Source organism: Chanodichthys erythropterus, chromosome 12, assembly GCF_024489055.1.
Source record: "Chanodichthys erythropterus isolate Z2021 chromosome 12, ASM2448905v1, whole genome shotgun sequence".
In the NCBI taxonomy this organism is placed as follows: Eukaryota; Metazoa; Chordata; class Actinopteri; order Cypriniformes; family Xenocyprididae; genus Chanodichthys; species Chanodichthys erythropterus.
Genome location: NC_090232.1, coordinates 35871072 through 35887451, shown reverse-complemented (window position 1 = coordinate 35887451; position 16380 = coordinate 35871072). Strand labels below are relative to the sequence as shown.

The 16380-nt window shown below is 37.5% G+C and overlaps 1 protein-coding gene across 1 annotated transcript in view; it reads left to right on the top strand.

Annotated features, from left to right (window-relative positions):
- The window catches only part of ctnna2 (catenin (cadherin-associated protein), alpha 2), a 575983-nt gene extending 560191 nt beyond the window's left edge, over positions 1-15792 (top strand). The window contains exons 14-18 of the mRNA XM_067402995.1: positions 1594-1707; positions 5062-5243; positions 5615-5720; positions 12496-12630; positions 15072-15792. Of these exons, the coding sequence (XP_067259096.1) occupies positions 1594-1707; positions 5062-5243; positions 5615-5720; positions 12496-12630; positions 15072-15359 (825 nt within the window). The 3' untranslated portion in view covers positions 15360-15792. The remainder of the gene's footprint in view (positions 1-1593; positions 1708-5061; positions 5244-5614; positions 5721-12495; positions 12631-15071) is intronic.
- The last annotated feature ends 588 nt before the right edge of the window (positions 15793-16380 follow it).

The window sequence follows — 16380 nt, the reverse complement described above, 5'->3', positions numbered from 1 at the left end:
TCTGGAAAAGTATGGAATTTTCAAATGGAAAATTTGTAGGAACCCTGTATATATGTTGTATACAGTATACCTTGGTTAAATAATAACAGTGTGTTAGACTGCTGTTTTGTTATGCCTTTCCCTTTGTGTGTATTCTGTTTTCCAAGACCAATGGTTCGATATATCAAACAAACACATGTTGTTTTTGTTGCAAAGATGCACACTTCCTCTGTGGGAACATCAAAAAATATTGAACAGTAAATAATAATTTATCAGTAAATAATGTCAAGCTGAGTTTGGAGATGGTTTGGAACAGAGTGATAATTGTAAATAGAGATCCTACTTTTTTTTTTTTTTTTTACTTTTTTATTGATTCCCCAAACCACCCCCCACCCCAAAAATGAATCACAAAGATAGATCATGCAGAGAGCTTGTATGATTTCTGCTGACTAGAAAAGCCATTGCAGTCACCATGTGCTGGTAGCTGCTTTTAAGTTTTGAAAATAGTACAGCTCCCAGAGTAGAATTGAAATGAAAGTACCAACACACACACACACACACACACAAACAGTTATTTGTCAAGGATTGTATCCTGCTGAAGAACCATGGGAAGAATAATCAAACCAAGATGGGTTTTCGCACAAATTCACACTCCTTTTTCATTGTCTATACACTTCCATGTCTACGTGAAATCTCGATCCACTGGGATCTTCATTAAAACAAGTAACAAAGAAGACTTTGCCAGTTTGCAATAAATTACTTGGCTTATTCAATCAAAAGAATATCTCTATAAGTTAGTGCCAATGCCACTCAGATTGGCTGAAACGGTGGCAGCTGTCAAGATACACTGTCTTTTCTTCACTGTTTCCAATTTGCTCATTAGTCAGTTAGTGGGACTGATGTTGAAACTACTGGTAGGCAGAATACAAGAAAACAGATCACATCTAAACCCTGAAAAACCTAGAGGCCTTTCCCCCTTCACATATTGTTTGATCCCACTTTACGAGGGAACTTTTTTTTTATATCACAAGAAAGCCAAAAGGGAATTGAAGAACAATGATGCAAGTCACTAGTAACTCAAACTGTGGGACGAATGAATTATTTACTGAGATTTTACTGGTTTAATGGTTGACACGTCTTTATGTTGGATCAGAGGTCCTTCGCCCCTCGTTGTGTGGCAATGCACAGCCGGTTGTGACATCTGTCAAATGTTGTGTCCCAAATTGTCACCAAGTTGGAGCATTAGGACAGAGGACATCAGTACTCTAGTAGAGTACATTTAAAATATAGATGTAAGGTTAAACGAGGCAAAGAAAGTTGTTGACTTTAGAAACCCAGGAGTTAATGTCTCTCCAGACTAGTTTTAAAGCTAAAAGGTGAAAGTAAAAATGAAATTTAAGGAGAATAGTTCACCCAAAAACGAATCATTTTCTGTACACACTGTAATGTTGTTCAAACAATAAAAAACAATAAGAAAAATACTTGAAATTACATGAGGTTGGTTAATTAATGACAGTATTTTTTTTTTTTTTATGAAATGCCATAAAGGTATGGTGTGATATGGTAACTACAAGGATGGTCAATATATATATATTTTTTATATATATATTTCAGACTCCAGAAGAGCTTGAAGATGACTCAGACTTTGAGCAAGAAGACTATGACGCCCGTAGCCGCACCAGCGTCCAGACAGAAGATGACCAACTTATTGCTGGACAGAGCGCAAGGGTGAGTGACTCCTACATGACACACAAACAACATCTCCTGTTCCTCCTGTCATTTCCAGCAGGTTTATGCTCACAATACAAAACACTTATCACTACGCTGAGCATGTCTGCTGTAAAATTACATCTAGTTTCAGAATAACAAGAGGGCCAGTCACTCAAGTGCATGCACATAACAATGTGTCTTTCAATTTTTTTGAGAACGAAACATTATTTAGCCTCCGCTGCAAATAATGGTGAGAATTTTATTTATTTATTTTATTTTTTTTGTCGATTTTTTTCCCCCTTCAGCACACACTGCAGTTACAAAGTCTAAAATAAATATCTTGTGATGTTTATGCTTTACATCAGGTCTGGCACATGGCATCTAACAGTTCTTTTTCATCAATATTTAACATAGCAGGGGAGCAGATGTATGTATCAAGATCGAATCCTCCATAAATTAACATAATTTTGGTTCCAGTTTCATAAACACTCTGTGATTGAAACTGTGAATGTTTAGCTCGGTTACAAACCCCAGTGGGAATTTTAAGGCGTCCTATGCACAATTTCAATGCAAAGGTGGTTTTAAAAGCTAACAGGTTCATACATACATTTGTAGCATTTTTAAATACTAAATCAGCACTGCACGTATCCTTTTTGAAGAAAGCTGAAGCAAGATAAATGTTGATTGGAATTCTTTCAGTACAGCAAGATTTTTAATAAACATTTTAGCTTAGAAACATGTTAATGGCTAACTATATTCATTCACTCATAAGGTTTTGGTTAGGTTAGGCTGCCTTAGAAGGGAATGTAGGTTTTGGAACACTACAGTATATGCTTTAATATTGAATATAGCAGGGGACACATCTAAGATGGTGGACAAAGCAAGAGAAATGTTGATTGTAATTCCTTTTAATACAGCAAGATAGAAAGAAGTCTAATAAAAAGGGCATTTACCTCTGCAACAACTAACAGCAAATTAAATTTAATTAAATTAGGTGTGACCAAAAAAATATTTCACAGAATTGCTACCATGTAGAATGTTCGGTCACTAATAAGGTTTCATTTTAGTTAGGATGCTGCCTTAGAAGGGAATGTAGGCAGCAATGTTGGTTTTGGAACAGAGCCTATATGTAAGATTCAATATTTAACATAGCAGAGGACCATGTTTTATGAATCAGATGCATACATTTCCAGCAGAATCAAAATCTTTACGCAAGAATCATTTTGGTCCCAGTTTCGTAAACTCTCTGCAGAGACTATAGTTGTTAAAATATGATTGCAAATGAGACTTCTGGCAATGTCACCCCCTCAGTGTGCTTGTGTCAGCCGGCATTTGACGGCGAAGCTCACTGGGGTTCAAGGCTTAATCCACATTAGTGTATGTGTGAATAGTGCACAGTGGGCTGCTTATGAGACATTACAAGAATATCAGTATGTAGCCGTGGAGTACCGCTGACATTCACGCACAAATACACACCATAACCCTGTTTGATACCAATTACACTTGAGAAGAAATTATCTTCCATGAATGAGAGGAAATTATCATTTGTTTAGGAATAAAAGACTAGGCTAAAAGAAATGCTGCCATGGAGAATAAAAACAAGGTCATTCCTTAGAACAGCAACAAATTGACAAAAAGATGACTGTGGAAAAACATTTTGCTCACTGGTAAACTTGGTTCATTGGAGTTCAAGTGACTCCGTATGCGTGAATGCTGAATGTTACATTGGGTAAATGATACTGTAAATCAAATATGCGTGTCACTACTGTCACATTGATATAGTTGGTGACTTTAAGTTTTATGGATTTTGAGTTCTCAAAAGAGAAAAATAAGAGCAGGCATTTGTCCACTGACTCACACTTTCAGACACACACATATACACACTGCTCTATCTCATGGCTCCATGATAGGATAACAGTGCTGATAGGTCAGCCATAAAATTGAACTCTGGTATCTAGGCCACTTTATTTCAAATGAGAAAAATTAAAAAAAAACTTTTTTGAGGGATTTCTAAACCAGAAGCGCGCACACAAGCAGACGTTCAGCACACAATACGAGTGTGTTGAATGAATCGGCACCGGTGCGTATGGGGAAGGATTTGTTGGAGCATTAAGCTGCCTGCACCCTCTCTTGTTATCGGTTAGGAGCCAGAGAGATTTGGGATAAGTGAATTCTGAGCAATGCAAGAAGAAGAAATAGGCTCTCCCCCTTCTATTCACCTTCTTTCCATATATCACATCCACATTTAGAACCAGAGTAGTTGTGATTTACCATGCAGGAGCTCATTAATGCTGATAGGCTGCTTCAAAGACATGCAAAGAGTGCCGATTGGCTCATGGGATGGGTATGTTTCTGATGCACAGGTGGTAAACTAGTGCGGTAATAACTTCCTAGCTAGAACGAGACAACCTTAAATTTAAATAATGACCTTTAAATGAGCTTTAGTCATAACCAAAGCTAAAATTTCGACCACACTTTTAGACACTATCGGACAGGCTTGTGGGATATCAAAGGCAGAGAAGGATATTCTCTTGTATTTATTCCCTTATATTTTATTCGGACACAGCCACTGTTACATCAGCCCTCCATTTGAAATCCCCAGGAGTGTGCGCTATCTGAAATAGAAATCATTTTCATCTTTTAATCGCATTTTCTCTGAGGACTTCTTTTCTTTTTAGTGTGTAATTGCTTGTTAAATAAACAAGCAAAAAGCTACAAATCTTAAATGAGCAGCTGGCTCTTAATTAGCTCTTATGTTATGACATCCTTTGGCTATGATGGCATATTGCCACTTATAAATTCCGACAAAACTGCGGAAAAGATCATTTATGAGTTGTCACACTACAAATTCAGACTTTGTATGCCACAGACTTTTTGCAAAACCCATCTTCCACGGTGATCACGCACTTAACGGCATCCAGAGTCCCTTGCCATGGTCCGGTCCATCCGCTCTGACAGAATGTTGAACAAATGCATAATTCATTGACTGGTGTAAGAAGTAAGGTAATTATACATTTATCTCACAAATAATACTGCGCCTTAACGGTGCCTATGACCTTGCAAAGAGATTAATGCCCTTTCGGACTGGCTCAGAATCGCTACGGAGCGAGAATTTATTCCTTGACAAGGAGAGGGGGAAAGAAAAGAGGATGGATTTTCTCTTTATGAGCATGAGATGTCATGGGGTTCCAGAAGGTCTTATGATTAAGTGTTAAGTTTCAAAACCTCGTACTGAGGCATTTCAGTGGGGTTAAAGAAAGTCACCCTTAATGGAAATTACTTTCTTCACAAACTTTTAACAAGAAACAAGGGCACATGTTTGCACAATTGCAAAATGTGTGTAATTGATCTTTATCTTTTGTCCTGCCATAGGCCATCATGGCTCAGCTGCCTCAGGAAGAGAAGGCCAAGATTGCCGAACAGGTGGAGAGCTTCAGGCAGGAAAAGAGCAAACTGGACGCAGAGGTCGCCAAGTGGGACGACAATGGAAATGACATCATCGTGCTGGCCAAGCAGATGTGTATGATCATGATGGAGATGACTGACTTCACCAGGTACCTCCATTCACATGTCAACAATGAGAATGCTGGAAATATTTAAGAGATAACAAAGCCAGAAGGTCTCATTTCAAGCTAAATTTTGTGATAATATTGGCACATTATCCTACAAATAATTGCATTACATTGAAATATTAAGAGCAAAGATCAAATATACATTCTTTAGGTCATTATATAAAAATATTTCATCAGAATGAAGCCATGTGGAAGAGTATTATTTATTATTTAGGTTACTTACTCTAGCTGCTTCAAATCTGTTAGCATATTCAGGGGTCTTGCTTGCTTTCATGCTCTGTGCAGATTGCTTTCTGCCTCGTTGTGAAGAATAAGCTAATAGAGTAACAAACTGGGTTTTTGTGCTACCGCAGGGGCAAGGGGCCTCTGAAGAATTCTTCTGACGTGATCAATGCCGCAAAGAAAATCGCAGAGGCCGGATCCAGAATGGACAAGCTTGCCCGTGCCGTGGCTGACCAGGTCAGAATACCCTTTTATTCCCCATTTGTCTGTGAGGATGTGAGATCAAAGCCCTGGGTTGTGTTTAAAATAATGAGCTCCTATGAGGTGTTGAATTTATTATTAGATGAGCACCATCTTCAGAACCTGCTGACTGACACTTTTTAATGTTTAATCAACTGTACTCCTTGTAAAGTAAAGAAAGTATAATGCTGCGCTTATGAGTGCGTCAGTTTGCATGTCTTGATTGCAGCTACTATACCATGCACTGTTTTTGCCTGTTCCTGCATGTAGTGCATTTTCATGTTCTCATAAAATATTATGCACTTTTTTTAAAGATGTAAGTCATACAAGTTAGGTTTATTTACTCATAATTAAGAAGAGAGAACAACACCAGCTTCTGATTCTTTTTTATTTTGCTCCGAGTTAAAAGCATCAGAGCTTCCCATAACGCATGCTGCGATTAACTGTTACATGCAACAAAATAAACATATATACATGGTTTTGTAAGCTCATCATAAATTACACAAATGCATACATATCCCGTGACAGCTATAATTTAATGGACAAAAAAAAATGCACAACCATTTGCATTTTTACGAATTGAAATCATATATGAACTCACTGTTGCATCTATAATAACTAGGCTTATTTTGAGGTGTTTTTATAAGAAGTTAGATTGGTTATATTTAAGGAGCTTCAAAGACCTGTTATACTCACTGTGTGGATGAATCACATTTGTGTTGGAGGCTTGGGGTCTATGGAAGAAAACCTGAGATGCTCTTACAAAGCAAATACAAACACTCATTGATGATCCGTTAATGCATCTCTCACTTACTGTATGAAACTTCACAGCTTGAAGCACCTGTCATTTGAGATCAACCAACATGTGCTGTCATGAATAATTAAGCGAGCACCGGTTAGTCATAGGTGTAAGAAAATGCCACATCCTGTGACGTAGACAAAGACAAATTCAAACCCAGGAGATGAAAAAAACAATGAAAATGAAGATGAACTTTTTTTCCCTGACAAATAAATCTAATGGATGGTAGCATTGTCTTCTATTAGGTGCAACACACATACCTCTGCTAAAATATCCCTGCCGAGGGCGAGAAGTGTGGAAGAGGACAAAGTTGGTAGTGAAGGCTGAAGGAGTTGTATGGTTGTTGTTGGCAATCCATGTTTCAGTCAAAGGCAGAATGTTTGTTCATTGTGTTTGTTCAACTTGTTCACTGATTACTTCACCTGACTCCACCTCCTTAATTAACTGCTACTCCAAAAGAACTGCTCTATTCTACCAACTAATTAAGTCTTACCTTAAGGGGAAAAAAAAAAATAAAAAAATTCAACTCATATTCCCTAATGTCACTAATCAAAGACATCCTTAATGATATCTTCCAGCCCAAAAATCAATTATTACTTGCCTTGTTACACTATAAAGCATTCCATTCTGTTTAATAAAAAAGATATAAATTGGTATCACAAAATGGAGCAGAAGGTGTGGAATCCTGCTCCTGAAAGATCACCATTAGGGAAGACACTAATTAAACGCACATGAAACATCTAACCAGGGTCTTCATGATGGCTAAATAGGGGCCATTCTTACATTTGCAATCAAAATTATTCAGGACTCTTGACCTGCAAGACATTTTGCTGTACCAAGTTGTAACTATTTCAGTAAACTCAGTAAACTATTATAGAAAGTTTATTAATAGACATGTAGGAGAACATAAAGTTGATGACAAATTAATTATTAATAATAATTATTATTATTATTATTATTATTATTAATAATAATAAATCAAATTGGTTTTAAACATTCATGTACAAAATTATTCAACCCCCACAAGTCAAATTTTGTGCAGCATCTTTTATTCTTTATAACCTCCAATAAATGCTGCCTGTCAGTGCTTAAAATCTTCTGTCCTCTCTCTACTGCAATCGAGGCCCATTCCTCGCTTGAAAAGGCTTCCAGATCACTGATAATCTTTGGTTTTCACATTGCCACTTCTTACTTCAAATTCCACCAAATATTTTTAATTATATTTCAATCTGAAGACTGTATAGGCCACCCAAGAACATTCTGAGACTGATCCCTGAACCAAGCTTTAGTAGATTTGGATGTACACTTTGGGATGTCTGTTCTGCAGGAAAGTCTATTGATCATCAAGCTTCAGTCTCTGCACTGAAGGCATCACTATCTTTGCCAAATTGTCTTGATATTTTAAAGAATTCATGATGTCCTTCAAACAGTCAAGATTTCCACTTCCCACAACAGCAAAGCACCCCAATAACAAGACTGAAACTGGAACACCTCTATGTTTGACCATGGAGATGGTGTTCTTCTGCTTATAAGCTTTGCCTTTTTTGCACCAGACATACTGGTTTGGTCACATCACTCCATAAAACATTCTTCCAGAATTCCACAGATCTATTCAAATTAATTTTAGCATATTCAAGCCGGCCTTTTATGTTCTTCTTGGTCAACAGTGGCAATTGGCAAGATGTCCCAACATGAAGGCCATGCTTGTCTAGTGTTCTTATACTCTACTTTTTTTTTTTTTTTTTTTTTTTTTCATCAGGTCATCTTGCAAGACTTTAGCAGTAAATTGATGGTTTTTCTCAGATGCTCTGATCAAACATTTTATTCCCCTTAATGATATCATGCCTTTTCTTCAACAACCTCAAAGTTTTTCTGGTACAACAAATTTTACTATAAATAATTGTAATCAAAGTAAGTAATCAAAATGCATTATAATATTTGAAGATTCCTTGTTACAGTACATCTGAAATTGGTTGTTTGTCATTTGTTTTAATGCATTATACTTTCTAAAGGCGTAACATAAGTATTTTAATGTGTTATAACTGTGGTTAAAATTATTCATGAGACCATACAATGCATTATTAGATGCATTACAAGGCATAATCAATGCATTAAAAATACTTTTATAATGCATTATATATAAAGGATTGCAAGTAAAGTGTTACAATTTGTTTGTATTTAAAATAAGTCTAGCTAAGTTGCATGTACAAAATATGATAGCACTGTACAATTACGAAAATTAAATTTACAGCACCTTGAAACTAAATAGAAACATATAAAAGCAAAAACACACCTGATGTGCATTCTTTATTCATCTGTTTGTAGAAGTATAGTTAAAACAAAATCTTGCTTAATATTTTTGTAGAAAAGGTACATTGCCATTTTGCTCCAACCAAAGTGACTTGAACTCATCTAATGTCATAATTACTTCACAACTCATTAATACAAATTTCCCAGAATCATTAGCTCTAACACCGGCAGATTTATTTGATCAGGGATGGAGCTAAACTCTGCAGGAAAGTGGAACTCCGGGTGCCAGAGTTAGTCCTGTTTTAGGAGCTAAATGTTGCTGGAGATTGGTCCTCCAGGAGCATTGAACAACCCCTGAGCTTGACCAGTGTGGTATACCTGTTTAGAGACATATTTCCTTAAATTACATTAGCGCATTCATTGTCAAAAGGGTACTGCGTAATAGGAATGACCCTTTTGTTGTCATCAACACTGGGACACTGATCAAAAAGATATGAGAAGCATGAAACTTGCTGTGTCACCACTGGCCAGGCCTCGTGTTGTTTTTGTTGATTTCTTGCAGTATTTCTTTCCCCTTAGATAATGGGAAAAGAGTGAGGAGGAATCTGATCACACTGCTGATCAGAGTGTAATCTGAGTGTACAAGCACATCGAGACGTCCAGACAGTTCCTGCTTTTCAAAACAGAACACCCCTCCCTTTAGGTCAATGTGTTCCTCCCATAGCAACGATACATCCTCTCTACAACCAAATATAACACACATGTTGTGTATATTGGGTAGTCTGAACAGGTGGTTTGACATGTCCCTTATCAAACCCACTAACACAGTATTTACATCTAATGGCCATCTGGGGTTCTCAGGACGCATCAAGGGACCGCATTCATTTCAGAAAGAATCTCTGAGTAGGCGGTGTTAAACAGAACTGGGTGCTCAGTAATCAAGCTGTTCCTCCGTGCTGAACAAGACAAAACAATCTAGAAACAAAGGACTTTGAATGGTTTGGTGCATGTAAAATGGTAGAATATAAACAACTATGCTAATTGAAGCTATTCATATAACAATTTCAAAAGGAAGTATGTATTTTAGTGCAAATATCTGCCTAATTTAGTTATATTCTACCAAATGACAGGTTAACTAGCATGGACTGGACATGGATGCAACTGGAAAGAAAATGTGACCCTGACTGCACAGCATTTGTAATACATTTAAATGATTTTAAGATGTTTTTTGCTTACATTTGTAAACAATTTTGTTGGATTGCAAAACCACTGCCGTTTAGCGATGCCAGGCTGGGTCGCAGTCGTGCATGTGTTCACGATAGCAGTCAGCCCTCCTTAGAAACACACTATTACAACTCCTGTAACTGCTGCACTTGACATGGCAGACCTAAAGCTGCTGGGCCCTGGAGGCGAGAAAAGAGGGTTCTCCATTTCTCCACTTTTCCCTTGCCAGTCCCCACCACAGCGAGAGGTTGCTTCCTGCAGAGGGACACTTGAACGCTAAACACTAAGGATGTTACAGCTGCTCAGCCTTGTCAAAGATAAAGCAGCTTCAACTGTTATTAAATGTGTCTCATCAGTCTTTTTCACTCAAAGTTCACGTGAAGCTAGGGGAGAAAAAAAATGTAGCCAACTATATTACAACTTCTGACAGGACTTATTGTCAGGACTTAAAGTCACTGAGTTAACCGCTCTGTCTTGGCATTCAAGGTGCTGTGTGTTTAAAATTATTAATCCAAAAAATCATAACGTTAAATGGGACAAGCTCATGTATTTCTTCAAAGAAGAGACAGAAATGGCACACAAAATAGGGTCTGTTCTTACATATAAATGCAGTAGATGGACATAAGCAGATTGAAACTATCTAAAAAAGTATGCAACCAGTAATAGTGATTTAATCTGACTGCTCAAATTACAGTTTTGATGCCTCTAAGAAGACAAAATGCTGAAGATCAGATCTCCATATAAATATACTTGTAGGACAGGAGTATGCTGACAAATTTAGGATATGAGTGCTTTCAAAGAGTTAACCCTCTGCAGTCGGGAATTTTTTTTGGCAGGATTTTTTTCACATTGCAAAACAGATTTAAAATACTCCATCCTTTTTTGTCAGAGACAGAAGTAATATATCAATTGGAACTATAGAATGTCTTCTTTTATTTGTGTACACTCAGAGTAAAAACAAAATGGTGTGCTTTTTGCAAAATAAAGAAAACTAACATGATGCGTGATCTGTCGTCTCCCTCTGAACGAAGTACAATCTGATAGTTCTCAGAAAATTAAATTAGTGAACTTAGTGAATACTAATCATGTCTAAAGAGACTTATGTCTAAAGGAACGTTGAAATGTCAGGTTTTAAATCGTGTAAGTCAAATCGAAAACAAAAATTATCTGTTAATGTAATCTGTATGAAAAGAAAGACATGTCAGACGTCCGTGAGTCAGCTCATTATCCACTAATTCGGCCATGCCCACGGAGCGAGCGATATTCAGATGCATACATGTATACATCTTCGCAATCGTGTATTTATTATCTGCAAAAGTGTCTATCTGCATGTTATAGCCATGGTTACAGTGATCTCTGGAAGCCTCTGTTAGTTCCTGGAATGTCACATGGAATGCCTGTTCTTCACCACGTGTCATTTGTGGACTAAATGTGCACAGAGCGCCCTCCGGCTGCAAGCATGAATTGAAAACACAGTACATCAGAGTATCCAGCACTCATAGTGATGACAATAAATATTGAATAAATATTACTCCTCTGTATAGAAAACTGACATAAACATATAAGTATCCATCAATATTTCTCCAAATGTGCATGCTTTTAAGCTAAAAGCCTATATGAAATGCCATAGAGGTAACATGAATGTTCAGACGCTTTGCATCACAGAAATACATTATATTACACAGCATGATGAGCATGAGGCTTCTTTTAAAAACATTATAATAGTAATGCATCCAATCTTTTGACTGGTACTGTAATTTAAACTATAATAGGCCTATACAAAATTTTCTTCACATGATGTGCAATAATACGTGCATGCATGAAATCACAAAAATCATGTTTTCTGTCAAGAGTGGACATTATATTAATGTTAATACAGTTGATATGATCCTGTTATCAAAGGTAAAACAGTGAAAGTCAGTTAAATGATGTAAACACGTGCACATAATGAAAACTGGTCTGATCTCAATGGAAAGTCTGCACACATTGCCAGTTATTTTATGCAAAAGCCCTGGCTTATGATTATTGAGTAGTTTGTGACTGCAGGAAGGTTACCCAGCAACATCATCAAGACCTAATTAATATTCATGAGATAAGAAATCGCTGTGTCATGACATCAGAAATATCATCCATGGTTTCAAAACTTTTCAAGGAAATGAAGGAAGTTTCATTTACTGTGATATGGGCTGGTGTCCATTATGAAATGTTTCTTCAAACCCTCATGGGTAAGAAGTAATGTCTATTTCATTTTGCTTGTTTACCGATGTGCTGTATATTTATGTGTACAGTGTTCCCATTAACAGAATAAACAATCGTGATGATAGTGGGAGATTTACGAGATTTAGCCAATATGTGATGATGACAAACCCCTGAGTCATCTTCAAGATGGAACTAATTTCAAATTCAGTCATCATCACTTTACCACCCTCCCCTCATCTTTGCTCTACACAGTGAATATGTAAAGGTCATGTCTCTGCTATGTATTCCCATCTCTTTTAGTGTCCGGACTCAGCCTGTAAGCAGGACTTATTGGCGTACCTCCAGAGAATCGCCCTCTACTGCCACCAGCTCAACATCTGCAGCAAGGTCAAGGCTGAGGTTCAGAACCTGGGAGGAGAACTCATTGTTTCAGGGGTAAGACATACGTATTGTGTTGCTATTTAATTATGTACATGAGGTTTGCATTGTTGCAAGAAGGGGAATATATTTTTGCATTCTGTATTTATTTTTTTTTTTTATTTATTTTATAGCCACAGAGCCTGATGTCTAATCACAACCTGAAAGTGTGATCATGGCTTTAGTCTGACTGAAATCATACCAGTCTGGTTTTTGTGAAGTTGGACTAACAGACCTAAATAATGGGCATGACAATCGGACAACAATTGGTCTCAGCGTTTTGCGCATGCTCTAACAGTGGTTCCCAAACTTTTTAGCTTGGAGTACCCCCTGAAGGGATTACCATCCTTCAGCGTACCCCCTCTCTTCCACTTAGACTGCAGTCACACCTTTACCATTAAGAGACAATATTTCCCCCTAAACTGATTTTCCAGTGCATATTTTTACCTTTATGAATAGCTATAAAATAAATAATGTTTTAAATAAAAATGTTCCATAAAGAAATATGCAATGTTGGTAAAACTAAATAAAACTTTTAAATATTAAACTAAAACCGCCAGTAGGTGGCAGCGAGTCACTGTTTTTATGAGTGAGTCATCGAGTCATTCATTCAGTAACGAAACAAGTGGCTGTGAATGAATCATTGAATCATTGACTCTCCTGATTCGTTCAAAGCCGCAGAATTGTTCACGAAACACAGACGTGTGTTGTAGTTCTGCTGTGGTTTTCATTAGAGCTATTATTTAATTGCAAAATAGAGCAAATACTGACAGTTCTGTGTTTAAAATGTATATTTTGTTTTTTTGGCCTGTTGTATAATAATTTCATGTTTGTAGTCATGTGGATATTTGGGAACAATTTCGTTCCTGCTCGTTATCATCATTAAATAAAAGAACTCACACAACAAGGTATGTTTTTGTATCGGAGAAAGTTCGAGTCTTAAATCGAAATTAATCCACTATATGTGACCTATTTGTTCTTCATGTGAGTAAGTGCCAAGTCCCCACTTTTACAAAGGTACATTGTCGAGAAAGGCAGTAATTTAGCGTGATTTAAGGCAGCAGACTGAACGCAATCTATCATATGTGGATACAGTCATTTTTGACTGCAAATGATGAGGTAATTTGATTAAATGTACTGGATTTACGGCATTTTGGCAGTTAGAAAAACATGCTCGGTTTTAATATTATTTTAAGGTAGAATTAAATGAAGTACTCAGCATTTTTTTCACGTACCCCCTTTTGTCACCTCACGTACCCCCAGAGGTACGCGTACCCCAGTCTGGGAACCACTGCTCTAAAACAGCTGTGATACATTATGCATATTTAATCCAGCAAATATCCAATTAGGGTCATTTATACTTTGACAAATAGTTGAAGACTATAGCACAATTATGCAAAAACCTTTTTTTTTTTTTTTTTTTTTTTTTTTTTTTAAATATTATGCATTTATCTCAAAACATTTTATTAATAGCTCATTCCATACTGTATATAGCCATATTTCAATCATTATAACTCTCTTGACAGCTGATTTTAAAGGGTTAGTTCACCAAAAAAAAAGAAATTTCTATCATTTCAATCAAATTTCAAGTACCCTCATGTCATCCTAAACCTCTAAGACCTTCATTCATCTTTGGAACACAAATTAAGATATTTTTAATGAAATCCGAGGGTTTCTGAACCACACATAGGCAGTAACGTCATTGCACCTTTTGAGGTCGAGAAAGGTAGTAAAGACAGCATTAAAATAGTCCATGTGACTACAGACATAGCAAATCTACATAGCGAATGCAGTGCAGTGCTTCCGTGTTCTACTTCCGAACGCTGACTCATTATTGGCCAGCTGCTGCATCAGCATCACACACGTGTTGTGGTGCTCACTCACATGTACAGCTTCAGCCAATACTTAGCCAGCGTTTGGAAAATGAACAAAGGTCGTATGGGTTTGAAACGACATGAGGGTGAGTAATTAATGACAGAAATTTCATTTTTGGGTGAACTAATCTTTTAATGGATATAAAAATGCATTAGGTCTTGGTGGACTAGATCTGCATGTTGCTGCTGCAGAGCAATTATAGACTCTGTACTGCCAATAGATAGACACGCTGCTGTGAGCATGTAAGATATGCTGCTGCTGCTGCTACATGAATAGGCACATAAATCCTGTGGCAATTCTAGACAGGTGGAGCTGGGGGAGGTGGAGGGTTTCAGAGGAACTCTGATAGCACATTGCAGGACTAGCTTTCAATAAACATTGAACCAGACTATTTAAATGTTGAGCATGCCAGCTCAATGGCTGCAGAATCAGCAGAGGCCAATCGATGTGACTAAATGATGCGACTGCCAACAAATTGCACGTAATGGACCTATCAGTCTGCGGCAAGTTTCATGTCTGAACAACTGTTCACTAAATACAGACACTAACCTGAATGTTCTCATTCCCTGTTGCCTCATATGCAGCTGGACAGTGCTACATCCCTCATCCAGGCAGCCAAGAACTTGATGAATGCCGTGGTCCTCACGGTCAAGGCTTCCTACGTAGCTTCCACCAAGTACCAGAAGGTGTACGGCACAGCAGCAGTCAATTCCCCAGTGGTTTCTTGGCGTATGAAGGCCCCGGAGAAGAAACCCCTGGTGAAGAGAGAGAAACCGGAGGAGTGCCAGACCCGTGTCAGGCGAGGCTCGCAGAAGAAACACATCTCCCCCGTCCAAGCCCTCAGCGAATTCAAGGCCATGGACTCCTTTTAACTCTGCACCACGGATGCCCAAAACTCCTCCTCCTCTTCCTCTCTTGATTTCTTCTCCTCTCCTTGTTACGGCTTATTTTCTTGGAGCTGTATCTTGTTCCATGCAGCGACGTGTGTGTATGTGCCCAGTAAATGTCTGTGAGTTGGAGGGTTTGGCTACCCATCCTCTTCGAACCAAATTCCGCTGTAAATGAGAAACAAACAAACTCATGAAGCAGACGTTTACAGTGTGGGCTGCGGTACAATTCATGTGATGTTCATTCTCGCTGACTGGCCATATATACACAGAGATATTAAAGAATATAATCTATGGTATAGTAGTGTCAGCCCTAACCGAGGCAGAGGTGCTGCTTTCCTTCCTAATAATTTTTTATTATTATTATTCTTATTCTTATTTAAAATTAATATGACCCATAGTAATAGGAATAACTTATGTTGAGGCATTTTCTTTCTTCTTCCCAGTTATCCATATCGTGACCTGATACACTAGTTTTTGCATTTAAAAATCCATTTCTTTAATTATATTACTGTATCACTAACCATGGCAGCCAGGTTTGCTATAGTATTACATTTAGAAAAGGACTAGTTGTGTGGTTTGCTCAGAGACTAGTAGAATCCTGCATACCTTTATAGTCCCGATTCTCTAATAAACCTTGCAACTGTGTGTGCCGAGTCGAGTTCTTTTCCTATCTGTTCCATTTGACTTCATGATGTTTTAGCAAACGTACCAGTACCTAATGTACTATATTTGATGGTGCAAACACATTTTCTGATTAATGAATGCTAAGTTATGAATACTTACTGTGTGACTGACATACAAGATCTTCTATCAAGCTTATATCCATCACCAAACAAGTTTTGTGTTTGTCACACACAGTGTTCTGAAATTGCTTATCTGTGTCCGTACACATCTTGGTGAACAAGGTAATCACAAATAAAGTATGCTGTTGTTGGCAAGAGTTTAGTAAAAATTTAATGTTAAAAAATAAGTCGGCATGGAATTCAATTGAAATTCATCCTTT